The sequence below is a fragment of the Rhinatrema bivittatum genome, chromosome 3 (genome assembly GCF_901001135.1).
Source record: "Rhinatrema bivittatum chromosome 3, aRhiBiv1.1, whole genome shotgun sequence".
NCBI lineage: Eukaryota > Metazoa > Chordata > Amphibia > Gymnophiona > Rhinatrematidae > Rhinatrema > Rhinatrema bivittatum.
The window spans coordinates 445,152,689-445,177,046 of NC_042617.1; the positions used below are offsets into that span (position 1 = coordinate 445,152,689).

Sequence of the window (24,358 nt, forward strand, 5' to 3'; positions counted from 1 at the left end):
GACCTTCCACCTTTTTGGTCGCCCTTCTCTGGACCGCCTCTATCTTGTCTCTGTCTCTTCGGAGATACGGTCTCCAGAACTGAACACAGTATTCCAGGTGAGGCTTCACCAAGGACCTGTACAAGGGGATAATCACTTCCCTTTTCTTACTCGATATTCCTCTCTCTATGCAGCCCAGCATTCTTCTGGCTTTAGCTATCGCCTTGTCACATTGTTTCGCCGACTTCAGATCATTAGACACTATCACCCCAAGGTCTCTCTCCTGCTCCGTGCACATCAGCCTTTCTCCCCCCATCGAATACAGTTCATTTGGATTTCCACTCCCCATATGCATGACTCTGCACTTCTTGGCATTGAATCTCAGCTGCCATATCTTCGACCACTCTTCCAGCTTCCTTAAATCCCGTCTCATTCTTTCCACTCCTTCCGGTGTGTCCACTCTGTTGCAGATCTTAGTGTCATCCGGAAAAAGACAAACCTTACCTTCTATCCCATCTGCAATGTCGCTCACAAAGATATTGAACAGGACTGGTCCCAACACCGATCCTTGCAGTACACCACTTAAAACCGCTCTCTCTTCAGAGAGAGTTCCATTTACCATCACACATTGTCTTCTGTCCGTCAACAGTTTGCAATCCAGGCCACCACCTCGGCACTCACTCCTAAGCTTCTCATTTTTTTCACCAGTCTCCTGTGCGGGACCGTATCAAAAGCTTTGCTGAAATCCAAGTAGATGACATCGAGTGCTCTTCCTCGATCCAATTCCTTGGTTACCCAGTCAAAAAAGTCAATCAGATTTGTCTGACAGGATCTTCCCCTGGTGAATCCATGCTGCCTCTGGTCCATCAATTCTCCCGACTGTAGATAGTTCACTATTCTCTCTTTCAACAGTGACTCCATTACTTTTCCCACCACCGAAGTGAGGCTAACTGGTCTGTAGTTGCCAGCCTCTTCTCTGTTCCCACTCTTGTGAAGAGGGACCACCACCGCTTTTCTCCAATCACTCGGCACCACTCCCGTTTCTAGGGATCTATTGAACAGGTCACACAGCGGACCCGCCAGCACATCTCTGAGCTCCCTCAGTATCCTGGGATGAACCTCATCAGGTCCCATGGCTTTGTCCACTTTCAGTTTCTCCAGCTCTTCCCATACTTTTTCTACTGTAAATGGAGTTACATCTACTCCACTCCCCTCCAGTTTCTTGTTAACTAGGGCCGATCCTTCTCCAGGGTCCTCTTTAGTGAACACAGAACAGATGTATTTGTTTAATATTTCTGCCATTTCTTCGTCACTCTCCACACATTGATCCTTTCCACCTTTCAATTTCACTATACTACTTTGAACTTTTCTCTTTTCACTGATGTATCTGAAAAATGTTTTGTCACCTCTCTTTACCTCCTTGGCAATCCTCTCTTCTGCAAATTAGTCTCCCTCAGTTCTACCAGATATTCTTCTTTGTGCTCCTCTCTTTGGGATCTTTTATATTTCTTGAACGATGTTTTTAGCCTTTATTTTGTCAGCCACCTCCTTTGAGAACCAGATAGGTTTCATTTTTCTTTTGCTTTTCTTTACTTTTCTAACATATAGATTAGTTGCCTTGGCAATTACTCCTTTTAGATTGGTCCACTGTTGATCCACATCTCTCTCATTCTCCCAGCCTTTTAGTTCTTCCTCCAGGTACTTCCCCATTTCATCAGTCTGTGTTTTTGAACTGCAAAACTCGGGTTTTTGTGCTTCTTTTCCGTATCTTTTTTGTGACATACCGTTTGATGATCACTGGTGCTGAGGTGGGCACCCACCTGGACATCAGAGACATTATCTCCATTAGTGAGCACTACGTCAAGTATGGCTCCTTCTCTCATGGGTTCCATAACCATTTGTTTGAACAAAGCTACTTGCAGGGCATCCACTATTTCTCTACTAATGGCTGGCCCTTGAAAGCAGACTAACAGCACTCACAAATTTCTATTTCAGTTGTGCTTTTTTTTTTTAACAGACAGTGCACTAGTTTTGGCAAATATAATGCCCTAGTTCTAAGCACAGATATTAACCAAACACTGATTTCATCACTATCTTCCCGTTTCTGGCTGCAACCCTACCATATGGATGGTAGTGGATAGATTTTCAAAGATGATGCATTTCACACCACTTCTGTGCCTCCCTTCCATGCCTTAATTGGCTAAACTCTTTATGTAATACATCTTGAGTCTTCACAGGCTCCACATAGTCTTAGACCGAAAGGTTCAGTTTACTGCCCGATACCGGAAAGGCCTATGCAGAAAATTTAGGATTACCTTGGATTTCATATAACTGAGGTGCTATTATTGTACCAGATCACAGTAAAAGCTACCAGTAAGGGGGAGGGCTTTTTCCATATCTTATAGCAGGGTGAGAAGCTAAAATCATTTCTTACAAATAATTAAAATATATGTGAAAAAAATAGAATTATTTCCTTCAAGAATGTATCTTGGGGCCTGTCCAAAGGCCTAGTGCAAAATGCTGTGCGCTGCCATGTCAGAGAACAAGGTTTAATGCCACAAGCTGTCTTTTGCCCACTGGGCCAGCAGGAACTGGGACCGCTATGAAGGCAGCAGTCACAACCCGGAGGGAGTCCAAACTGTTAAACTACAATAACACCTGGTGTGATTCAGGGTAGACATGTTCCATGTTTAGAAAGGAGCCATGGTCTATGGTTCCTTACTGATGACTGTTGCTGTGATAGCAGGGTTACAGGGGAAGGAAATAAAGATGAACCAGTAGATGTAGTGTATTTGGATTTTCAGAAGGCGTTTGACAAAGTTCCTCATGAGAGGCTTCTAGGAAAAGTAAAGAGTAATGGGATAGGTGGCGATGTCCTTTCGTGGATCACAAACTGGCTAAAAGACAGGAAACAGAGAGTAGGATTAAATGGACAATTTTCTCAGTGGAAGGGAGTGGGCAGTGGAGTGCCTCAGGGATCTGTATTGGGACCCTTACTTTTCAATATATTTATAAATGATCTGGAAAGAAATACGAGTGAGATAATCAAATTTGCAGATGATACAAAATTGTTCAGAGTAGTTAAATCACAAGCAGATTGTGATAATTGCAGGAAGACCTTGTGAGACTAGAAAATTGGGCATCCAAATGGCAGATGAAGTTTAATGTGGATAAGTGCAAGGTGATGCATATGGGGAAAAATAACCCATGCTACAGTTACCAAATGTTGGGTTCCATATTAGGAGCAACCACCTAAGAAAGAGATCTAGGCGTCATAGTGGATAACACATTGAAGTCATCGGTTCAATGTGCTGCAGCAGTCAAAAGAGCAAACAGAATATTGGGAATTATTAGAAAGGGAATGGTGAATAAAACGGAAAATGTCATAATGCCTCTGTATCGCACCATGGTGAGACCGCACCTTGAGTACTGTGTACAATTCTGGTCACCGCATCTCAAAAAAGATATAGTTGCGATGGAGAAGGTACAGAGAAGGGTGACCAAAATGATAAAGGGGATGAAACAGCTCCCCTATGAGGAAAGACTAAAGAGGTTAGGACTTTTCAGCTTGGAGAAAAGACGACTGAGGGGGGATATGATAGAGGTGTTTAAAATCATGAGAAGTCTAGAACGGGTAAATGTGAATCGGTTATTTACTCTTTCGGATATTAGAAAGACTAGGGGGCACGCCATGAAGTTAGCATGTGGCACATTTAAAACTAATCGGAGAAAGTTCTTTTTCACTCAACGCACAATTAAACTCTGGAATTTGTTGCCAGTGGATGTGGTTAGTGCAGTTAGTGTAGCTGTGTTTAAAAAAGGATTGGATAAATTCTTGGAGGAGAAGTCCATTACCTGCAATTAATTAAGATGACTTAGAAAATAGCCACTGCTATTACTAGCAACGGTAACATGGAATAGACTTAGTTTTTGGGTACTTGCCAGGCTCTTAAGGCCTGGATTGGCCACTGTTGGAAACAGGATGCTGGGCTTGATGGACCCTTAGTCTGACCCAGTATGGCATGTTCTTATGTTCTTAGGGAATAAAAATGGATGACAATCTCTCAGTAGCTGTGAATTGCTCAGTGTACCATAGTCCTAGTTTGTGAAGTTTCCAAATAAATTGGAAATATAAAGCAACAAGTAATTATGTTGGGACAAACATTTTACCCCAATTCAAAAAGAAACTCAAAACACCATGTACCTTTTAAGCCAGAGTGCAGTCTGAATATTCCAGTTATCAATAAACATCTTGAAACTTGTTGAAAACTACAAAAGAAAGAAAATGTTATCGTATGTGCAAAGCAGAAGAGAATCAGGTGGTAAAGGAGCTTCAGAAGGGTGCTATCAACCTCAAGTTGTCATTTTTGAAGGCTAAAAGCTGCACTCTGCAGTAGTGAATTGTTGGGCAATTCAGTGGGCCACATAGAAATGGCTCTGTCTAAGACTTTCGGTGATCGACAGAAGGCCGCAACAATGATTTTTACCTATGCAATTAGTTCTCCTCCAGCATCACCCCTTTATTTTCATTCTTCCCCTAAATATAGCTTGCCCATAGTTTTAGCTGTTGGAGGATGTAAATTAACAATTTAACATGAAGAAAAAAAAAAGGGGGACAGACTAGTTGCACCCACCATCAGCTCTTACTTTCCTATAGTCCAAATCCCCTTTAGTTTCAGGGAAAGTATTGCCTTCAAGTTTTTTTCCCCCAGTATTTCAAAATCCCAAGCTTGCTTGTAACCTGCTCTACTTCTCCCCACAATGAAACAATTCAAAGTAGTTCTATGGCTTTCTTGGCTTAGCAGTGAACCCCTTTGGTTAGCATTATCAATTTCACAACTATAGGATTCCTCTTTTGGAAGGCAGAAAATCTGCTAGAAAGCAATTAATTTTGAAGTGGTTATTTCTAAGTACTGATTTGAAGGCAAAGTTAAAAGTTGAAGTGCACCAACCTCAATGTTCCAAATTCTTAAATTTGAAATTAAATCCCAACATGGAGCTCCATTCTTGTCATAGCCTTGGAAACCAAAACCTGCTGCGTTATTAATTGCGTCAGCTGTATTGGAATATGCAAAGGGGAACACATTACAAAGGAATTTAGAAATTGCCTATAAAAATTTACAGTGATCCTGTATTACAAAGACTCATACAATTTTTTGAAAGCTGCTCTTCTGTCATGTTCCATTTCATTTACAGAGTCACAGAACAACTGACCTGACAGTGGGACACAATGAGATGTAAAGAAAACAAAAAACAGGAGTTTCTCCTTTCCAGTGATAATTTCCACATTCGTTCTACTTCTGGCCTCTCTCCTATCCTCCACCAACTAGGATGCCAATCAGTGCCTACTATGATGGGGCATCAGAGATACAGACATCTGCCCACTGGGAACAATAGTGAAACCTATTGACTTCCCTACCAAACTCTCCCCCGGCCATCAGGTGGAAATTATGAGTCATCAACACCATAAGATGGATGTGAAGATGTGAACCAGCAACCTAAAAAAAGTGAAAGTTATTCTGTATGCCTAAATGGATATTAACTTGGTTTCTTCAAATGTGCATGTGCAACTTTCTTGATTGAATAAGGTCCATAAAGAGTACCCAATGTTATCTTGACAAAGCAAGAGACATACCAGTAAGCAGCAGTGCTGACATCAGTTTTTTCAGCACCCGGGGCAGTTATTCAGACATATCTCCCCAGCCCCCTCTTTGTTTTATATGAGCTGACCAGCATCCCTCCCATCTTTATCCCTCCCCCTGCTAGCATCCTCCTCTCTTTCTTCCTTCCCCCAGCGCATTTGTTTGATTTATACCTCACCCCTCCATGTGTGTATTCCAAGCAAGTCATAAGCATCATGAAAAGCATTATAACACACAATTAAAATAAACCTTTAAATGCATTCTATAATAGCAAACAATATAAACATAATAATAAAAGCTGTTATATCCATTTCTCTGTAATATGATCATCCAGGAGTGCTACGATGCCAGTGGTCAAGTCCAGCTGGGAGGGATATCATCTTCCTGGGCCCCTGGCGTGATCAATATTTCTTAAGTCCAGTGGTTCACATTCCAGCTGGATAATGCTCACCAAGTGCAGGAGAACCCAGAATAAGACCAAAGTAGACAATATTAACAAAACTGTCCAGTACCGTTCAGCCCTCTCACCATCCATTCAGCAAGGGCAAGAAATTTAAAAAAAAAAAATCAAGAGTCCAACTGGTGTTCAAAAATATACAGTTTACTTTAACTTAAAGATGAGTATCTAGGCCAAAAATAGAGAAAATTAGGAATATAAATAATAAAGTAAGAAAAACCATAGTTTCTTTGTCCATTCTAGGTATCCTTGCTGATCTCCTTTCTCCTGCACTATCATCCATGTCAAAGACATCCTTCCCCTGAAGTGTAGGATAACTGGAGAGTAATTTCAGCATGTTCTGGTCAAAAGATGGAAAATATCCCCATGTTCAAAAATGTAACAAAATCCAACAGGTCCAAAAACTGTAATCCAGCTCTCCAATCTTCCAAGTTTTCTCGAGTTCTCTTATCAAGTGAACCAACTTCACCCTTGCTTTCGCTGTTCGCTCAGGCAAAAAGATCTTTGATGTAGCCTTTCAGGATCCCAAGGGAATGCCCTTCCCTCTAAACCAGCCTTTGTCAACCAGAATTCCTTGAGAGGTCACTAGGTGTTCCACAAGAGACCACGATTGAAAAAAAACCAAACAAAAAACATCTTTTGAACTTGGCACGCCATACTGCCATTCATAGGAAAGCAACAAACATTTTGCTGCAGTTCAACTTAATTTATGTGTGAGTAAACTTTTTTCTTTAACAAGCATCAAAAGGACAGAAATAGTCCATTTCAGTTGAAGATGAAATCTGTGTGCGCTTTATCTCAAGTTCAACACAGAATTAAGTATTTCTACAGTAACAAACAAGCACAGGTTTCACATCAAAGTAGTAAATTTAATTCATTTTTAGATTCAAAAATTGACACTTTTTATGCATATATACAGTAGGTCTATAAAAGAGATCAAGAGCTGTAGATATAAAACATTTTATCCAGGAGTTCCATAAGACCCAACAATTATTTCAAGGGTTCCTCCACGGTAAAATGATTGAGAAAGGCTGCTCTAGACTGATCAATCTTTTCAAAAAAATCTCTTCCAAAGCAGTAAATCTCACTCCTTAGTTTCCTTCAAGTCATAAGACCTCCATGGATGAGGCAAGGACAATCCAGACTCCACAACATTGGTGAGCAGAGATCTACCAACAGCTCCTTCCCTCTTCTCTCAGTATTGCCTACCCTCTGAAGACTGAGCATGCTCCAGGGAACCATTCATAGGCCACAGAGAAGGTGTGGAGGCTAGGGGAGGATGCCAAACACATCAAAATCCCCGCCTCCTCTTTCATAACCCAGCTTCCCCTCTTTCTCCAGTCCAGTATCCCCTTCTCGCACTGCCTCTCCTCTCCCCAGTATCTCATTCTTCCCTCTCCTCTCCAGCCACAAATACCCCTCCCCTTCCCACAGCCAGCATCCTCCCCTTTCTTCATCTACCCCCTGCTCAGCATTTATCTCTCCCGCTGTCTTCCCTGGGCCCTGCTCTCTATTTTCATCTTTCTCCTCTTGCCCACTATCCTCCTCTCTCTCTTCCCCTCTATCCTGACCACTATCTCTCTCTCTTCAATCTTGCTCAGGTTCCCTCTCTCCGTATCTCAGAACTTTTGAATTCTGCTGACTTAGATTGGTGGGGCAGGGGTGAGGAAGGTGTAAGATTGCACAGACTCTCTCTTCCTCCTCTCCCCCCCACTGAAGAACTTTTTTTTTTTTAACCAATATTTTGTATCAGATAAAATTGTTTCCAACCATTGCTATCTATGGCTTGATTTTGTGTCTCAGGGTTTTAGTCTTATTCTCTGCTTTTGTCTCTGTGTTTTATCCCATGCCCTTGTCTGTCTGTCTCTAGTGTGCTCATTTTTTCTTTTCTATTTACGTTCTCTTTCTTCTTTGTCTCTTTCCTTCAGCAGTGTATATTTTTAACACTTTTCCTTCCTTCTTTTTCTGCTTTTCTCTTCCCATAATTAATGATGGCAGATAAAAATAAAGGACTATCTGATCTGCCTAACAAACAGGCCGATACAGTACAGTGCGCTCCGATGGAGCGCACTGTTAACCTGTCATTGGACGTGCGTTTTCCCTTACCCCTTATCCAGTATGGGGTGGAAAACGCGCGTCCAACCCGCCGAACCTAATAGTGCCCTCAACATGCAAATGCATGTTGATGGCCCTATTAGGTATGCCCGTGCGATTCAGTAAGTAAAATGTGCAGCCAAGCCGCACATTTTACTTTCAGAAATTAGCGCCTACCCAAAGATAGGCGCTAATTTCTTTGGGCACCGGGAAAGTGCACAGAAAGCAGTAAAAACTGCTTTTCTATGCACCCTCCGACTTAATATCATGGCGATATTAAGTTGGGGGTCCCGAAGGTTAAAAAAAAGTAAAAAAAAAAATAAAAAAAATTTGAAGTCAGACGGTGGCTGTCGGGTCAAAAACCGGACGCTCAATTTTGCCGGCGTCCGGTTTCCCAGCTCGTAGCTGTCAGCGGGCTCGAGAACCGACGCCGGCAAAATTTAGCATCGGCTATCAAATCCGCTGACAGCCGCTGCTCCGGGCCAAAAGGAGGCGCTAGGGACGCGCTAGTGTCCCTAGCGCCTCCTTTTGCCCGTTTCTACCGCCGGACCTAATTTAAATACTGCATCGCGCGCACAGGCGAGTGGCCTGTGCGCGTGCCGGGAGAGCGGGCGTTCGCCCGCTCTCCCGCGGACTTTACTGAATCGGCCTGAAAGTGTGTAGGGTTGTGGTTGTAACTATCAGTTTGTGCAGGTTACCTGCATGCAGAAATGTCACTCCAAAATTACCCCCTGCTAGCTCACTTTTTCATTTCCTTTCTCTAGCCACTACGGAATATCTATGATTATCCCATGCCCTTTTGAAATCTGCTATTGTTCTTGTCCTCTCCACGTCTTTTGTGAGGCATCCATTAGGCATTCTGTGAAAAATATTTCCTGACATTGTTCTTGAGTCTAGACCTTCAGTTTCGTTACCACCAGAAGAGGTTTGATTCCTGTACATTAAAACCCATCAGGTATTTACAAGTATCACATTCCACCTGCCTCCTTTAAGGTACAGATAATGAAGTCATTCAGTCTCATCTCATATGGCTTTCCGTCCAGAGCCCATACCATTTCAGTTGTCTTTCTCTGGACTGCTTCCAACCTATATCTCTATTCTTTTTGAGATATGGCTTCCAGAACTGAACATAGTACTCCATGTGAGACATCACCAGTGACTTATACAGGAGCATTATCACCTCTTTTTCCTGCTGGTTATGCCTCTCTTTATGCAATTCAGCATAGTCACTGGCTTTTCACACTGCTTCACTACTTTCAGCTCATTAGACAGACACTTTTTCCAGCATCCCCCACCCATAAACAGACTATTGCTCTCTTTTCACTGACCCCCATACATACTCTTACTCTCGCTGCTCTCTATACTTTTCCTTTGTTCTCTCATTGTCCCCCTCCCCAAATACACACACTTTTGCTTTCCCCTCACTGGCCCCCCTACACTCTTGCTCTCCCCCTCTCAGTGACCACCAAAGCATCTATTTTACTCCTGTTCTTTCATTCATCGTGCCCACAGCAACATTATTGGAGTCATGCTGGCTTTAACCATAATGTTAATGCCACACCTTAATATGGAAGAAATGCACAGCTTGCATGCAGTGCTCCGGACCTCCCAAACTCCCCCCCTCCCCTGATTAAGATGTGTCTAATCAAACTCAAAGAAAAAGCTGGAATGGTTCAATCGGCAACACAGTGGGAATCTTGAAATACTGCCTGAATTTAAGAACATATGATTTGCCATACTGAGTCAAACCAAAAGTCCATCAAGCCCAATATCATGTTTCCAATAGTGGACAATCCAAGTCACAAATACCTGGCAGAATCCCCAAACGTTGATAGATTCCATGCTGCTTATCCCATGGATAAGCAGAGGATTTCCTCAAGTCCACCTTAGTAATTGTTTGGTTTCTGAATTTTTCCAAACCTTTTTTAAACCCAGCACACTAACAGTGAGTTTCCACCAAATAGTACAAATTAGTATTTACTAATATTACTGTTACTCTAAAATGAAAAAACATATTTTAACACCAGCATACCCTGCTTTCTGCTGAAAGATTCACTTGCCATAAACTCACCAGAAGAAAAAGGGACAACATTTGTTGATAATAGGACTATTTCCATTTCTAAAGTGGATTTTAGATTGTTGGCAATTTTAGATTGTTGGCAATTAAAATAAAACCATTCAGCCCCCTCCAATTTTTTTTTTTAATTTTTATTTCATTCCTCAGGAGATATTAGTGTTAATCATTTCTGAAAGCTTCTTCTGCTTAGCTACTCCCGCCACTATTGATCTAAGTAAACTGGGTTGCTATTGTGCAGATTGTTATCAGAACCTCATAAGATAGTGTATTGACAGATGAATATAATATGGACAACTGAGGAGTAGATTCGTGGAAGAAAAATGTCTTCAAAAATAGAATATGGAGTGCATTAAAAAAATCCAAACTGGGCATACATATGATTATTGGCAGATTTGTGTCTTACTGAGATCATCCTTGTACAGTACAGCTCTGCATACAGTTTTTTCACAACAAGATGAGAACACTCTAATCTGAATACAAAGAGAGAAAAAATAGGAAATGAGAAATATTATGGCAAACCTAGGATTAGGACCACGAGAGGAAGCAAGAGGAACAGGCAAGGGTAAATAGTTTGAAGAATTAGACAGCAGCACTGACATCTGATTAACAACTTCTACTGGTACCAATGAGACTAAACACTGAAACAAATGATGACTACAAGAGGGTTACCTGCTTTGCATCTTTAGGAAGGAATTCAATAGATTGTACACTTAAGGTTTATTAAACATTCCCTAAAGTTGTCATCAAATTTGGAGAGCAATATGTGGCTCTCCAAATATTCAGATCTGTTTTTCTGTATTTTGTTTTAGTGAATATTTGTTTAAGATATATATTAATATGGGAAATCTGTGATTGGCTTAGAACCTATTTATGATAGGTGATCCATAAATTGTAATAAATATTGATGGATTCATTGAGGCTTATTATAATATCTTGTTACTGATTTTTATGCTGTGTTTTTTTTATATTATATATTATATGATGTATTGTTATATACTGCATTATTTTCATATTTTGTTAACTAATTTGGGTTGGAATGTTGTCCAAGGAAGATGGTATAGAAATGTAACATAACTGAGTCCATGGGAAAAAAGCTTAGTGAATCAGGCCCTAGAACAATTTCTTAATATAGATCATTATCATGTTTAATCAGAGGCTTGTCAAGTACAATCACCTTCATTTTTAGGCAATAGTTTACAGACGGTCCGGTGGAGCGCACTGTTAGCCCGCGTGTTTTCAATGCGCTAGCTTTACCCCTTATACAGTAAGGGGTAATAGCTTGTCGAAAACGCGCGTCCAACCCCCCCCCCCCCCCCGCCCCCCGAAACTAATAGCACCCGCAACATGCAAATGCTTTCCTTAAGTCACAAGAAGCACAAGCAACATATGGTCACATCCTCGTTCATAGGGCAGCCATGAAAAGATTAATGATGATGCAATTACATTTTTATAAACTGAATGTACAATTTTATATGCTATTCCTCTTCAAGAAAGGCATATATATATATATATATATATATATATATATATATACATACATACAGACACACACACACACACAGTAGTATGTGGCTTTTTTTGTGACTGACAGTATATGTATGAACCACTAGAGGGTACTCTTTTATAAAACAAGTAGTTGAAAGGGACACTGTCCAAGATTGGAAACAGAAGTTTATAATCCTAATACGGAGACTAGATGACTCGGGAATGGTCACAACATTACAGTCTTATCTCAAGGCCACTGATTCAAATCCTAGCTAAGGTGGCCAGTGTGAAATGAGATGATGATCTCATTTATACTGTGGTCCTGTCAGACTCTCAAGAATCTGTAAATTCTACTGACTTGTGACAATGACAGATGAGAAAGAGACCCTGGTGTAAACCAGTAAATGTAATTGACTATTTTCTAGATTATTTCTGATTTTATAATTTGTTACTGATTTCATATATTTATATATTTGTCATTGCCATTTTATTCTATTTATTTCATGATATTTAAATTTTGAACATTGCTTTGATATTGTTATGAACATTATATCAAATAATTAAATTAACTAAAACCAGCAAGACTTAGCAGCTTATGGTGAATTTAGCAAAGAAAAACACAATTCAAATAGGAAGTTCTGGCTGAGGTATAATGCACAAAGAATTTTCACAGAACAAAAGCAGAAATTTTATAAATTTGTATAGAATATAGAATTTAATTATACATATTTCAATAATGTTGACAAAGCTTTACTGATGGCAATTGCTTTTACAATCTTTTTCTCTCTTATCTTTTTAACAAAACAATCAAAAGCACCAATAGAGTTTAAAAGTTACAAATGTAAGACCATTGTAATGCTATTTAAAAAAAGTAGAGAGCAAATCTTTTCAAAGATTTCTCTTTGTGGGCTGGCCTGTTAGAAAGAGCTATGTCCTGCCATGCAGAAAGCCCCTGATTCGATCCCCAAGTCAGGTCTTCCTACCCCGAGTCAGCTAGGTCTAGGGTGCTGCAGAGGCAGCTGTGGCAGCCCCTTGGGGGAGGGAAGGAGTGGATCATGGTAATTGCTTAAGGGCCACACCTAATGCTCTGATTCAGGGCTCATGATTACAGGACTCTAGAAGCAGCCCTAGTGCATGGCTGCCACCGCAATCACCAGACGAGATATGTTGGTGGGGAGGATATAAAATTAGGGAAATATCCCAGAGTAACTGTGAATCCCAGCCTTGGTTCTAACTCAGCTGGCGTTACCAAAAGGAGTGTAAGAAAACTGCCAAGTCAAAAAAAAAAAAATTCATCTCTTCCTTGATACCAAGCCTGAGAGTATCCCATTAATGGAATCTGAATAACACCAATTTTTGCTTACCTAGTGTCCAGGCAAAATAATATTTTAGTCTTACAGCCAAGAGGGACAAGTATAGATAGGCAATTCGTGTAGGCACAGATGCAGTAGCTCTGAAGTTATCATCAATGTTGTATTCCACAGGTAATTGTTTTGTTGCAGTCATATACATGAATAAGGAGAATCCACAGACAAAGATTTTCTGTACCACTGCTGTCTGAAAAGTGCAAGACACAAGACCAAATGAGTTTCATACTTATAATGTGATTCCTACAGCAAGAGTCATCTTTATCAATGGAGGGGTCAGTTCACAATGCAAAGGTACCCTTACGGAAGTTAGAAAATTGCTTAGATGCTATTTCTTCTCAAGGTGGTTATTTCTAAATACAGATAGAAGATAAAGTTAAATATCAAAGTACACCAATCTCTATATTCTGAATTTTTAAATGTGAAATTAAATCCCAAATGAAGTTCCATCCTGGTCGTAACCTTTGAAACCATTCCTTGCTGTATTATTGATAGCTATATTGGGCTAAACAAAGGAAAGCGCATAGAAGGGCCTATCAATTTAACTTAGAATTGAAAGATCTCCTGTCTATGGACCTAGAGTGCTAAGCACAGCTTTAGTAAGCAGCAATAACAGAAAGCAGGATGGCAGAAAACGACCAAGTGGCCCATCCAGTCTGCCCAGTTATTCCTGTATATAGCACAAGTATACACCCCAGCTGCAGCAAATGACTGCTTGTATGATCTCTCCCTTTATCTAGGATCATTTTTTATCAACTTCCTCACTCATGTGCCACTGTTATAGGGAAATGAGCATACAATAGCCTGCCCATACCTCTCTCTCAGAACATCCTAACAAAATCTAGAAATTTGTCTGTGGTACCAGGTTCTTACATGTGTCCAGACACACAAGAGTCCATAGAACTCTCTTAAAATTAACTGTAGTAGCCTATAGATATATGAAACTAAGGACCTGCAGTCTATTAAGTAGGAGGAAGAGTGGATTAGTGGTTAGAATAGCTGAGCACCAGTGAAAGCAGGTTCAATCCCATGTCCTCCCTAAGATTCCTTATGACCTTGGGCAAGTCCCTTTACCTCCTGTTGCCTCAGGTACCCTCTTAGATTATAAGCTTTTTGGGGAAGGGCCTTATTTTACCTGAATTCTAATAATGCTGTAAGCCATCATGAGGATCATTTGGAAAGAAAGGCTAAAAATAAAAGTTAATTAATATTATCATACTACAGTGCTCGGGTACAATTCTAGAGTGTGATATAGTTAATCTAGCTGATTATGTATCGCTTTCTTTTGTTTTTCATCATTTTCATTGACCATTTTACCACACTTCAGTTGTTATTGTTTTAAAATATCTTTCCTGTCCTCCAGCTCCCATGTTTTTCGCTCCCTGTTTGATGTAACATTTTACCTTCTATATAGTTGTTAATTGGTTTCCCCTGTTCTATTGTAAACCGGTACGATAAGACCGCGTCTTGAGTATTGGTATAGTAAAAGAATTTAAATAAATAAATAAATAAATAAATAAATAAATAAATATAGTTTTCCTAAAGCAGTTCTTCCCATACTTGTTGTAATATTTCATGTGACATAAGAGTAATATCTAGAGTAACTCCATTGAAATCTAGTGCAGATGTTATATAAATGAATGCAATTTGTTTAAAGTCATTCATCAATGCAACCTGACGATCCACAGTTAATGGATACCTAAACCAAGCTATTCGATTCAAAAAAAATACCTGCCTATGCAATAGTGACATTTTTTCATGTAAATTTTGTATTGATTTTTAGCTTTATTTGTATTTTGATTTTGTCTTAATGTTTTACTTTTATTATTGTTTTATGTGTTTTATTGATTAGGGATGTAAATTTGTTACCAGCCAAGAATTGAGGATTGGCAGGCTATACATTTGTTAAATAAATAAGCATAGCTAAATGTTCACCCAAATCAAAATGTGGTGAATTTTTTGAGTACATATTTCAAGCAATTCAAGTTTTAACACTGGAATATATCTAGCTATAACACACAATCAGTTATTAAGAACAGTTAACAGCTGAACCTTATGTATTATTTACATTTTCTCTCTCTAAAAAATTCTGGGAACACTACCAATATTCCTTACTGGATTTGGCTTTTTAGATTAAATTATTCACTTTTCCAATCGCATGCTCAAGGTGACTTCCAACTCAAGTACAGTAGGGAGGTTTTTAATCCCTTAAGTTGCTGCTTGGGGCCATGGAAGACACTGTGACTTTCCCCAAGATCAAAAGAGTGTCAAAGAGGCCAGTAGGAGTTGAACCCTGGCTTCCCTGGTTCTTAGCCTGCTGCTCTAACCACTAGCCCACTCCTGAATCCTCTTCTAAGCAATTCTTTCATCCTTTTTCTTTAAATCAGTTCATTCATTTACCCTCAAACAATAGGATATCGAAAGAAAAGAAAAAATAAAGTATTTTGATTTAATGATGTTTACAAATGAGATGCTGATGTCCATGTCCCTTCCTCTAGGGCTCTCTGGGTTTGATCTGCAGTCCCAAATTCTAGGTCTCAGAGAGTTTTCAGGCTCTCTGTTCCTGTGGTCTTTTAGTTAAAAATTAAAAAATAAAACAAAGGAATAAAATGGCAACAGTGCTTTAAATGCACCATGGGAAAAGACTAGGTCCTCTCTCATCCAATTTGGTGTTGTACCCTGTGTCTCTTCCGATCAGTGCGAGTGGAGCAATTAAGTAGAAGGCAATAGAATATATTTAATGACAAAATCAACAGACTAATAAGCTCTCTCAACAAATCTACTACCACTGATGACTGGTTAGAATCTAAGAATATACTCCAGTGGTCACATTTCAACCCTGTCTCCAACACTGAAGCCGAAAAAATGCTAAATAAAATAAATCCTGCGCGTCATGAACTTGACACTATCCCAACACGGAACCTCAAAGATATGGCACATATCATCGCCCCCATCTTAGCCGCCATCATGAACAAATCATTAGAAGAAGGCGAACTCCCAACTGAACTAAAATCAGCAACCATCACTCCCATTCTAAAAAAGAAGAACCTAGATCCGTCAGACCCGAATAACTACCGCCCCATCTCCAATCTACCCCTACTAGCCAAATTGACAGAAAAAGTTGCTTTATCCCAACTAAACGAACACCTTGAATCAAACAACATACTACACGCGAATCAACACGGATTTAGAAAAAATCACAGCACGGAAACACTTCTCGCCAACCTATCCAATGAAATTCTAAGAAGTGCTGACATCAAGATTAACCACCTCCTAATACTCCTAGACCTCTCCGCGGCATTCGATACCGTTGATCACAAAATCCTTCTATCTAGCCTCACAAACATCGGCCTCTCCGGCACCACCCTCAAATGGTTCACCTCCTTCCTAAATAACAGATCCTTCAAGGTCACTATGAATAACATCTCATCAAAACCCCTCCCTCTAGACACCGGTGTACCACAAGGTTCTGCCCTTTCGGCCACCCTCTTTAACATCTACCTAATCCCTCTCTGCCACCTCATCTCCAGTCTTGGAATAACTTTCTTTCTGTACGCCGACGACATTCAGTTCATCATCCCTATCACCAACTCAATAGAAGACGCTCTCCGCACTGCTGCCAAACACCTAACCACAATTAGTAACATGCTCAACAAGTTAAAATTATGCCTAAACATGAATAAAACTGAATGTATCCTCATTGGAAGAAACGTCTCAGACCAAACCATCTCCCTCAACTCTCTTCTAATCAACAACATCTCCATACCTCTAAAAAGCTTAACAAAGGACCTCGGCGTATGGATCGACAAAGATCTTAACCTAAAAACAAACATAGCAACCAAAACCAAGGAAGGTTTCTATAAACTTCATGTACTAAAACACCTAAAACCGCTCCTCCACCATCAGGAATTCCGAACAGTACTACAATCCCTGATCTTCAGCAGCCTAGACTATTGCAACTCAATGTTACTAGGTCTCCCCAATCCACCATAAAACCACTACAGTTACTGCAAAATGCCGCTGCTAGAGTACTGACCGGAAATAAAAAATCGGATCACATCACCCCAGTATTAAAAAGTCTACACTGGCTACCAATCATTCAGAGAATAGAATACAAAACCCTGACGATCATCCACGACGCAGTACACAATACAGATAACTCCGCAGTCAGTAAAATGTTCCACCCCCACAAACCTCAACGGAACACCAGAACTTCTGACAAACGACTTCTCGAAATACCCACATATCCCATGGCAAAGCTTACGAACACCAGAAATAGAGCTCTCTCCATAGCTGGGCCAAAACTCTGGAATGCCCTACCATGCTACCTCACCAATATCATCGATAATAAATCATTCAAAAAAGAACTGAAAACCTGGATCTTCAGCCAGACTTTCAATGATGATTTAAGCAAATTACAATTGTGATGCCTTAAGCCTCCACCTCCTTCTCCCCTCTTCTCTTTTCCGCAGATATTTACCCCTTCCTCCTCCCACTGCCTCCCCCTCTATCCCCCCGACCCCTACCTCCCACCCATTCCCCCCCCCCCCTTCTTTCCTTCATTTCCCACTCATACTTTCTTGTATTTGGAGCATGAGTTTGTATATACCTTCCTCGTTTTTCGTTTCTATATTCATTTTTGTTATTTGGCTTAAACTATTTTAGTTATTTCCTGTTACAACCTGCTCCATGACCTGTTATATGCATATACTTTTGTTTCACTACTTGTTCTATGTATCATTGTTTCGTTTCAATGTAAACCGGGGTGAAGGCATGCGCTAAACCTCGGTATATAAAAGCTTCAAATAAATAAATAAATAAATAAATTTACATCTATACCGGGAGTGCCTATTATGATGGCCACAATAGATGGTAACTAATGATATTAGAAGGATTTGGATTAGGAAGTATGATTTACATTTTTGTTCAGACGTAGTGTACCTGTTCTCCATTACTTAATTCAATGTACATAAATGTAATATCATGAACTGGTGATCAGAAATAAAAATGCTATTTATAAATTAAGCGGAGATGATTTAGACACCTGCAAGTGTGAAACTTTTTCAATCTTTCATATAGACAGAAAACTACATAAGAGTATATTGGCATTCAGTGACTGGCAATGCATATCAGTGCCTCCCTGAAAAGGGGAAATAATAGTAGGGAAAAAGGTGTGCTATTAACACTGAACAAGGCTTTGGTAAGGCTGGTCCTTTTCTCTGACATTTGTCAGTGAAAAGGACCAATCCCTTTTCAGGACAGCCTTCTGAAAGGGAATTGGTTCTTTCACCGACATGTGCCAGCGAATAGACCAATTGGCAAAGAGTGAAGGAGTGAATAAATTATTCTCTCATTCACTTATTACCAATTGGTCCATTCGCTGTCACATGTCAGTGAAAAGGACCAATCGGGAACAGCCCTGCCGGAGTAGGGTCTCCGGCAGGGGTTCCTGGCCTGGAGGGGGGATTTGGTGTCTGACAAGGGCTGTTTTATGACATAGACCTTAGAACGGCCAGTTCAGGTAGAGGATCCCTCTCAGTCTGACCCGGACTGCTTGGCCCATCGGGTAAGACCTTGGGGCTGGGGGTGGGGGAGTTTTTGTCAGGCCAACCGCATGAAGTTCAACGCCTGCCTTTGAGCAGGTGTTAAATTTCTCGTGGTAGTAGGAAATACGCTAGGCAGTCTCTTGATTAGCATGTGTCCTTGCATCACAGGGTAATAGCTAATAGCTTCATCTACATGGAATTTACATGGGTTGAGTGCTAATAGCTACGCGCTTGTTTGGATGCGCGTTTTGTCATGCTAATCCCATTATTGCATCAGGATTTATTCTAGCGTGTCCAAATGTGTGTCAAGCTGTGTGCTAGGCTGAATGCACTGTATTGGATCAGCCTGTTAGAAACGGAACTGGAAACTGCAACAAGCCAGACTCTGTAAGCAATGCAGCAATGGAAAAACAGAATCATCACCAGTCCTCATAAATCAAACAATAAAAACAAGAAATTTAAATCACTCGTAAGAATCATACTAATAAAAAGAATATTGCTAAAGAGCTGATGAACAGAACATTCAATACCTAAGATGACATATAAAAAGTTTTAAAAATATTTCAAAAGAGAAGACACAAATGCCCAGTAACTAAGCAAAACTCCCTAGCTCCCCATACCTGAAAACCTTTTATTTCCAGTTACCTTGAGCTTGTCGTGAATTACTGGGGGTGGCACAAACTTTCACCACACACTCTCCAGGCTGGCAGGGTGCCATTCACAAACACCCCCCACCCCCAAAATAAACTGCCATACACACTCATACACAAACCAGGCTGCCATTCACACACACACATACGCAATCCAGGCTGCCATTCACACGCACACATACAAGGCTTCCATTCACACACACACACGTGCCAGACTGCCATTCACACACACGCGCCGAGCTGCCATTCACACACACACACGCGAGCGCCGGGCTGCCATTCACATACGCACACACGGGCCGGGCTGCCATTCATATATGCATATATATTCACACACATGCAAAATCCAGGCTGCCATTCATACACATACAAATAAGTCAGGCTGGTAGGTAGGCTAGCTCCTGTTCTCATACATTCCCCTCCATGGTTCAAAGCATGACATATCAAGCACAGCACTGCTTCCCTTCATCTTACCTGGCTCTCTGTAATGCTTAGAGCTTTTGTTGCTACACCTGCACTTTTTCCTTGCGCATCTCAAGCATGTCCAGTGGTCCCTGACCTGAGGCAGTTATACCTTCCCACTTCTGAAACAGAAACTGGCTGGATATGAAAAAAAAGTTGCCAGGCGGGTTCAGCATCTCCCGATCATTGAAATATTATTAAAAAAAAAAAAAAAAAAAGATACTGGCTTCAGTGACTGGAGCCGAGGGGGGAGAAGTTAGTGGAGGGAGGAAACAGCACTATGTACGTGCTCCCGGAGTCAACAACCTCTGCTCTGCTTGGCACTGCATCAGACCACCAGGACTTGGGAGGACAAGGACACATTGACTCCACCTTCTGCTGTTGCCCCCCCCCCCCCCCCCCCAGGTTCAACTGCACGGTATCCATACTCGGTTGCACCGGGCCTGTTAATGCCTCCACAAAAGCTATATTGCCAAGCAGGTTTCTCTAATGCTATAGAATATTTCTTTAATTCAGAGGTCAAGATCCACAATCCTTGTGCATACTTGAGCACTTCAGCAAATCAATGGCTTAGTAATCAATGGAGAAACCTGTCTGAATTCATACTTTGAATACAGTACTCTTTTGATAATCTACAGTTATAGAGCTCAATAATCAACCTATACGGAGATGTACCAATGCCTCACAGATGGCTCCATTGATATGATTCACAACTCATGCACTATATTCTTGAATAATTTTAACATATTCAACCACTTCAAGAAAGGTGACTACTCTAGAGCCAGCTTTCACCAGGAATGCTTCAAAGCATTGAACTTTACAAATATGTCTGCAAAGAATCACCTCACATATCCACTCAAACAAATAATTAGCAAAATAATTTTCCATGCACAAATCCAGGGAGGAAGTGTGTGTATGGGGGGGGGGGGGGGGGGGAATGGACGGCTGATGCCATTACTACTGCCTATACTGACCACAGAATAGCATTGAAGGATATTTCAAAAAGACTTCCCTCCAGCTCTCAGGGCCATTTAGGGATCCTTGAGCTATCTGGTATGGGGTAGGGTAAGGTGAAATAATAAGGGATAACGAGGAAGGGAAATTTTCTTTTAAAAAAAATCATGACCTACTGAAAGATTCAGCATTCAGAAGCAGAAGGCACGTGTCATACAAGCGTAGATCCATGCACAATACTTACCCACAGAAAACTGGCAAATGCCGCTTTAGTTAAAAGTGTGGAACTAACACGTTTGTGAGACCCCTAGCTATTTTATGATTCCATGCATGTAAGAAATGCAGCCAAAGCATTCAAAACTGCAAACAGTGTAGAAAAGGTACAACATTCTAAAAAAGATAAATCAAGAACATTTTGTCAGCAAACTCTTGAAATAAACTTTAGCTATAAAGATGCCAACAAAGAAAATAACATTCATCACTAACAGCTGAGAATTCTTTGAGCACCAAAGCAAGGCAGATCATGGAAGGCATGGGTGAAGTGGAAAACAATATGAAACTAAGTAAAAATGAATTCTCTGGGTTGATTCTACGGAATTCAACTGGACATGCACAATATCAGCAAACCATAACAAAAAAATTGGCCAGACTAAATCCATGGTCATGCAGTTTTCAATATCCTGTATACAGGAGAATGGCATAGTAATTTTATTAGTTTTTGTTTTTTTTAAGGGACCTTCATTTTTGTTTTTTTTATTGTTCTTTATTTTTTTCTGGGAATTTATCAGGGTTTACTATGTCAAGAAGAAAAACAGGAGAATGGGAGGCTAAGCAGGCCTTGTGCCTGCTTGGCCAATGTAATATGGTGTCAGGCTCATGAGGCAGCTGGCCCTGGGTTTAGGGGAAGTGAAAGGAGGGGGGAGGGGGGATGATGAGAGGGAGTTACGAAAGGTGGCCAGCAGTGCTCCCTGGGAACGTTAGGATAGGAGGGGGGGGGAGGGCTGTGAGTAGGGGACAATCCATTCGTCCCCTGCTTTTGTTTGAATTTAAAAGGTGGTGTTGCCCATTGGCTGGGAGGGTGAAAGTTTGTAAACAGGTGGGGCCTGAAAAAGGGGGGGGGGGTAATCAGCAGCAACAGCGCAAATGCTCATTCCCGCCTTTTTTGCTGTGGTGGCCACTTCCCTCCCGCCCTTCTGTTCGTTGATTGTAAACTGGGTTGGTTCTAGTTGCAGTGGGGGTGAAGGCGGGTTGCCCGAGCCTTTAGGGTGAAATGTTATTATTTCTACGAGTTGACTTTGTCAAGTTGGGTGCAGTTGTCAGCTACGGGACTCCTTGCTGGGAGGTGGCGGGGGTCATCCTGGCTTGGGTTCCTTGCTGGGGGGAGGAGGCGGGGGCTGGGATAATGAGTTCAACGAACAGAGGAACTCGATGGCCAGTTTGCTAGTAGTGATAATCTTGCTGGGAGGTGGTGGATGGTTGGTTGAGTTCCTAAATCGGATACTGAGGGCTCGGGCAATAAATCTGGGGCCTGTTGGATTCCAATACTGTGTCTGTGTATTTTCTGAGGGAATGGGGGGGGGGGGGGGGGGGGGGGGGGGGGATTGGATTGTTGTTATTGTAAAAGGGCGAGGCAGGAGTGTAAGTCCTGGTTACCCATTTTAAATCAGATGAAAAAAATGACTTTCTGGGTAAATATCATTTTATTTCTGTCGACAGAAGCCAGGACAATAAAACATTTTTAAGCAGCTTCTCCCATTTACCCACTAAGCAGCATCCCCCCTCTACCCCCCATTCCCTGCCTAGCATATCCCTCTTTCTCTCCCTGCTGAGAATCTCCCTCTTCTCCCACATCCCCTGCACTGCAACAGCACTTATCCTTACTGGTGGTGGTTCCAGGCTTTCATACTAAGCTTGGCTGCTGCACTCTGCAGCACTATACTTCTGCTTTTATGCAGGGTCAGGGAATCTGCCGGAAAGTGCTTCTGTTAAAATAGGGTCTGCGTGAAATGCATTCACGGCACCAGACAGTAAGCACTTTTGCTGCTTGGGAGGCAGGACTTGAAACATGGCATGGGCAGCTCTGGAGGATGAACGCTTTCACTGGTGAAGGGTGGGACTTGAAACATAGCATGCACTTTGGCCCACGCTGGAATCCAACAATGAATGGCTGGAGGCCTTGAAACACTGCATTTGTACCTCTGGAGCAGCTTTTTGATTAGCCACAAATTAGGATGAATATCGGTTTAAACTAATTGTCATATTTGTAAAAATCTAGGAATTTATGGGTGAAAATCAGTTTAAACTGAAAACAAAGGACCCTAGTTATTTATTTTTTTAATGTAAAATAAAAGGGACTAGAAATAAAGTCACACAAAATTTAGTTTTACTTTTAATGTTATCATGTATCAGTTTTTTATTCACGCTAAGAACATACCAAAAAGTACTAGTGGGAAATTATGTTTTAGCCACAAAAAATTGGTTTTCAGATGCTAATCTTTTATTCTTCTTCCAACCTTGAATGGACTAGTAGAAGCCAATCAATCAGGTGAATATATTTATTTATTTAAAAGTAGTTATTACTCATTCCCTCCAGTACAGTTCGGGGCAAGTGTGGGATTAACCTAATGAACAGGCTTAGAGGCCTGTCATTTAGTAAAAATTAAAAGAGCAGATCACAACACTGCCAAATTTTTGTTTAGTATAAAACAAACTCAAAGTACTAGTGCATAGATTTCACCAAAGTGTAAAAGTGCAAGCAAGCACACTTCAGCGGTTTCACACTGCATATCTTTTAAACTTTATCTTAATTGAGTTTTGAAAATACAGAGACAAGCAAATATCAAAGCATAAGAACATAAGCACCATCATGCTGGGTCAAACCAATGGCCCATCAAGCCTAGCATCCTGCCTCTAATACTGGCCAGTTCTCTTGGAAATACCCAGTGATAAAGAAGAAAATTAAGATTTAATATACAAATAAATGCTGAAACTGTTCTAAGACTGCATTCTACATAGGTACCCCGGGACCATTAAATCACATAATACAGTAAATATGTTTAAAGAATCTGTTTTAAAGGTGGTTTCTAGACTGGAAACAAAAAATTATAGAAATTTTAATTTCTAATGTAATTTTTGTTGTTTTCAGTACCCAGTGAATACAATTTAAAGCAGTTTAAAGAGAAAGAAAGCCCTGAGACAGCTGATGGTGAAACGTGTGCATGTTGGTGGTTCTCTGTTATACATCACAGTGATTAAATTTTGAGGCAGGGAACATAAATTTTGAAGCATAAGTGCTGCTTCTAGTTCCCCTTTTCTTATGGCTAGAGGAGGCACTGGAAGCATAAGATTAAAGTAAGCTTACACTTCCAGAGCTGCCTGACTTAGAGCAGCGCTGGTGGAGGTGCTAGGAGCGGGTCAGAGGATCCCCTTGCTCCCGACAATAAAAAAAAAAAAAAGAAGGTACAGGGGCGGGGGTCAGAGGGAAGGAGGAATCCGCACCATTTCTCATCTTTGCAGGCGGCTAGGTGGCAGGTTGCTTTTGAAATTGGTAAAACAAAATCAGGACAGAGAGCCTCTGGCTCCATAAAAATGTTTTCTTTTTTTTTTTGGGGGGGGGGGGGGGGGGGGGAAAGAGTATGGCCTGAC

General features: G+C 40.9%; 1 protein-coding gene across 2 annotated transcripts in view; it reads right to left on the reverse strand.

Moving 5' to 3' along the window:
• The window catches only part of MBOAT2 (membrane bound O-acyltransferase domain containing 2), a 625,362-nt gene that overhangs the window by 33,095 nt on the left and 567,909 nt on the right, over positions 1-24,358 (reverse strand). For both annotated transcript variants that reach the window (XM_029595828.1, XM_029595829.1), the window contains 3 exons: positions 13,099-13,291; positions 4,932-5,035; positions 4,184-4,248 (listed from right to left, as the gene is read on the reverse strand). In XM_029595828.1, coding sequence (XP_029451688.1) covers positions 4,184-4,248; positions 4,932-5,035; positions 13,099-13,291 — 362 coding nt within the window. The remainder of the gene's footprint in view (positions 1-4,183; positions 4,249-4,931; positions 5,036-13,098; positions 13,292-24,358) is intronic.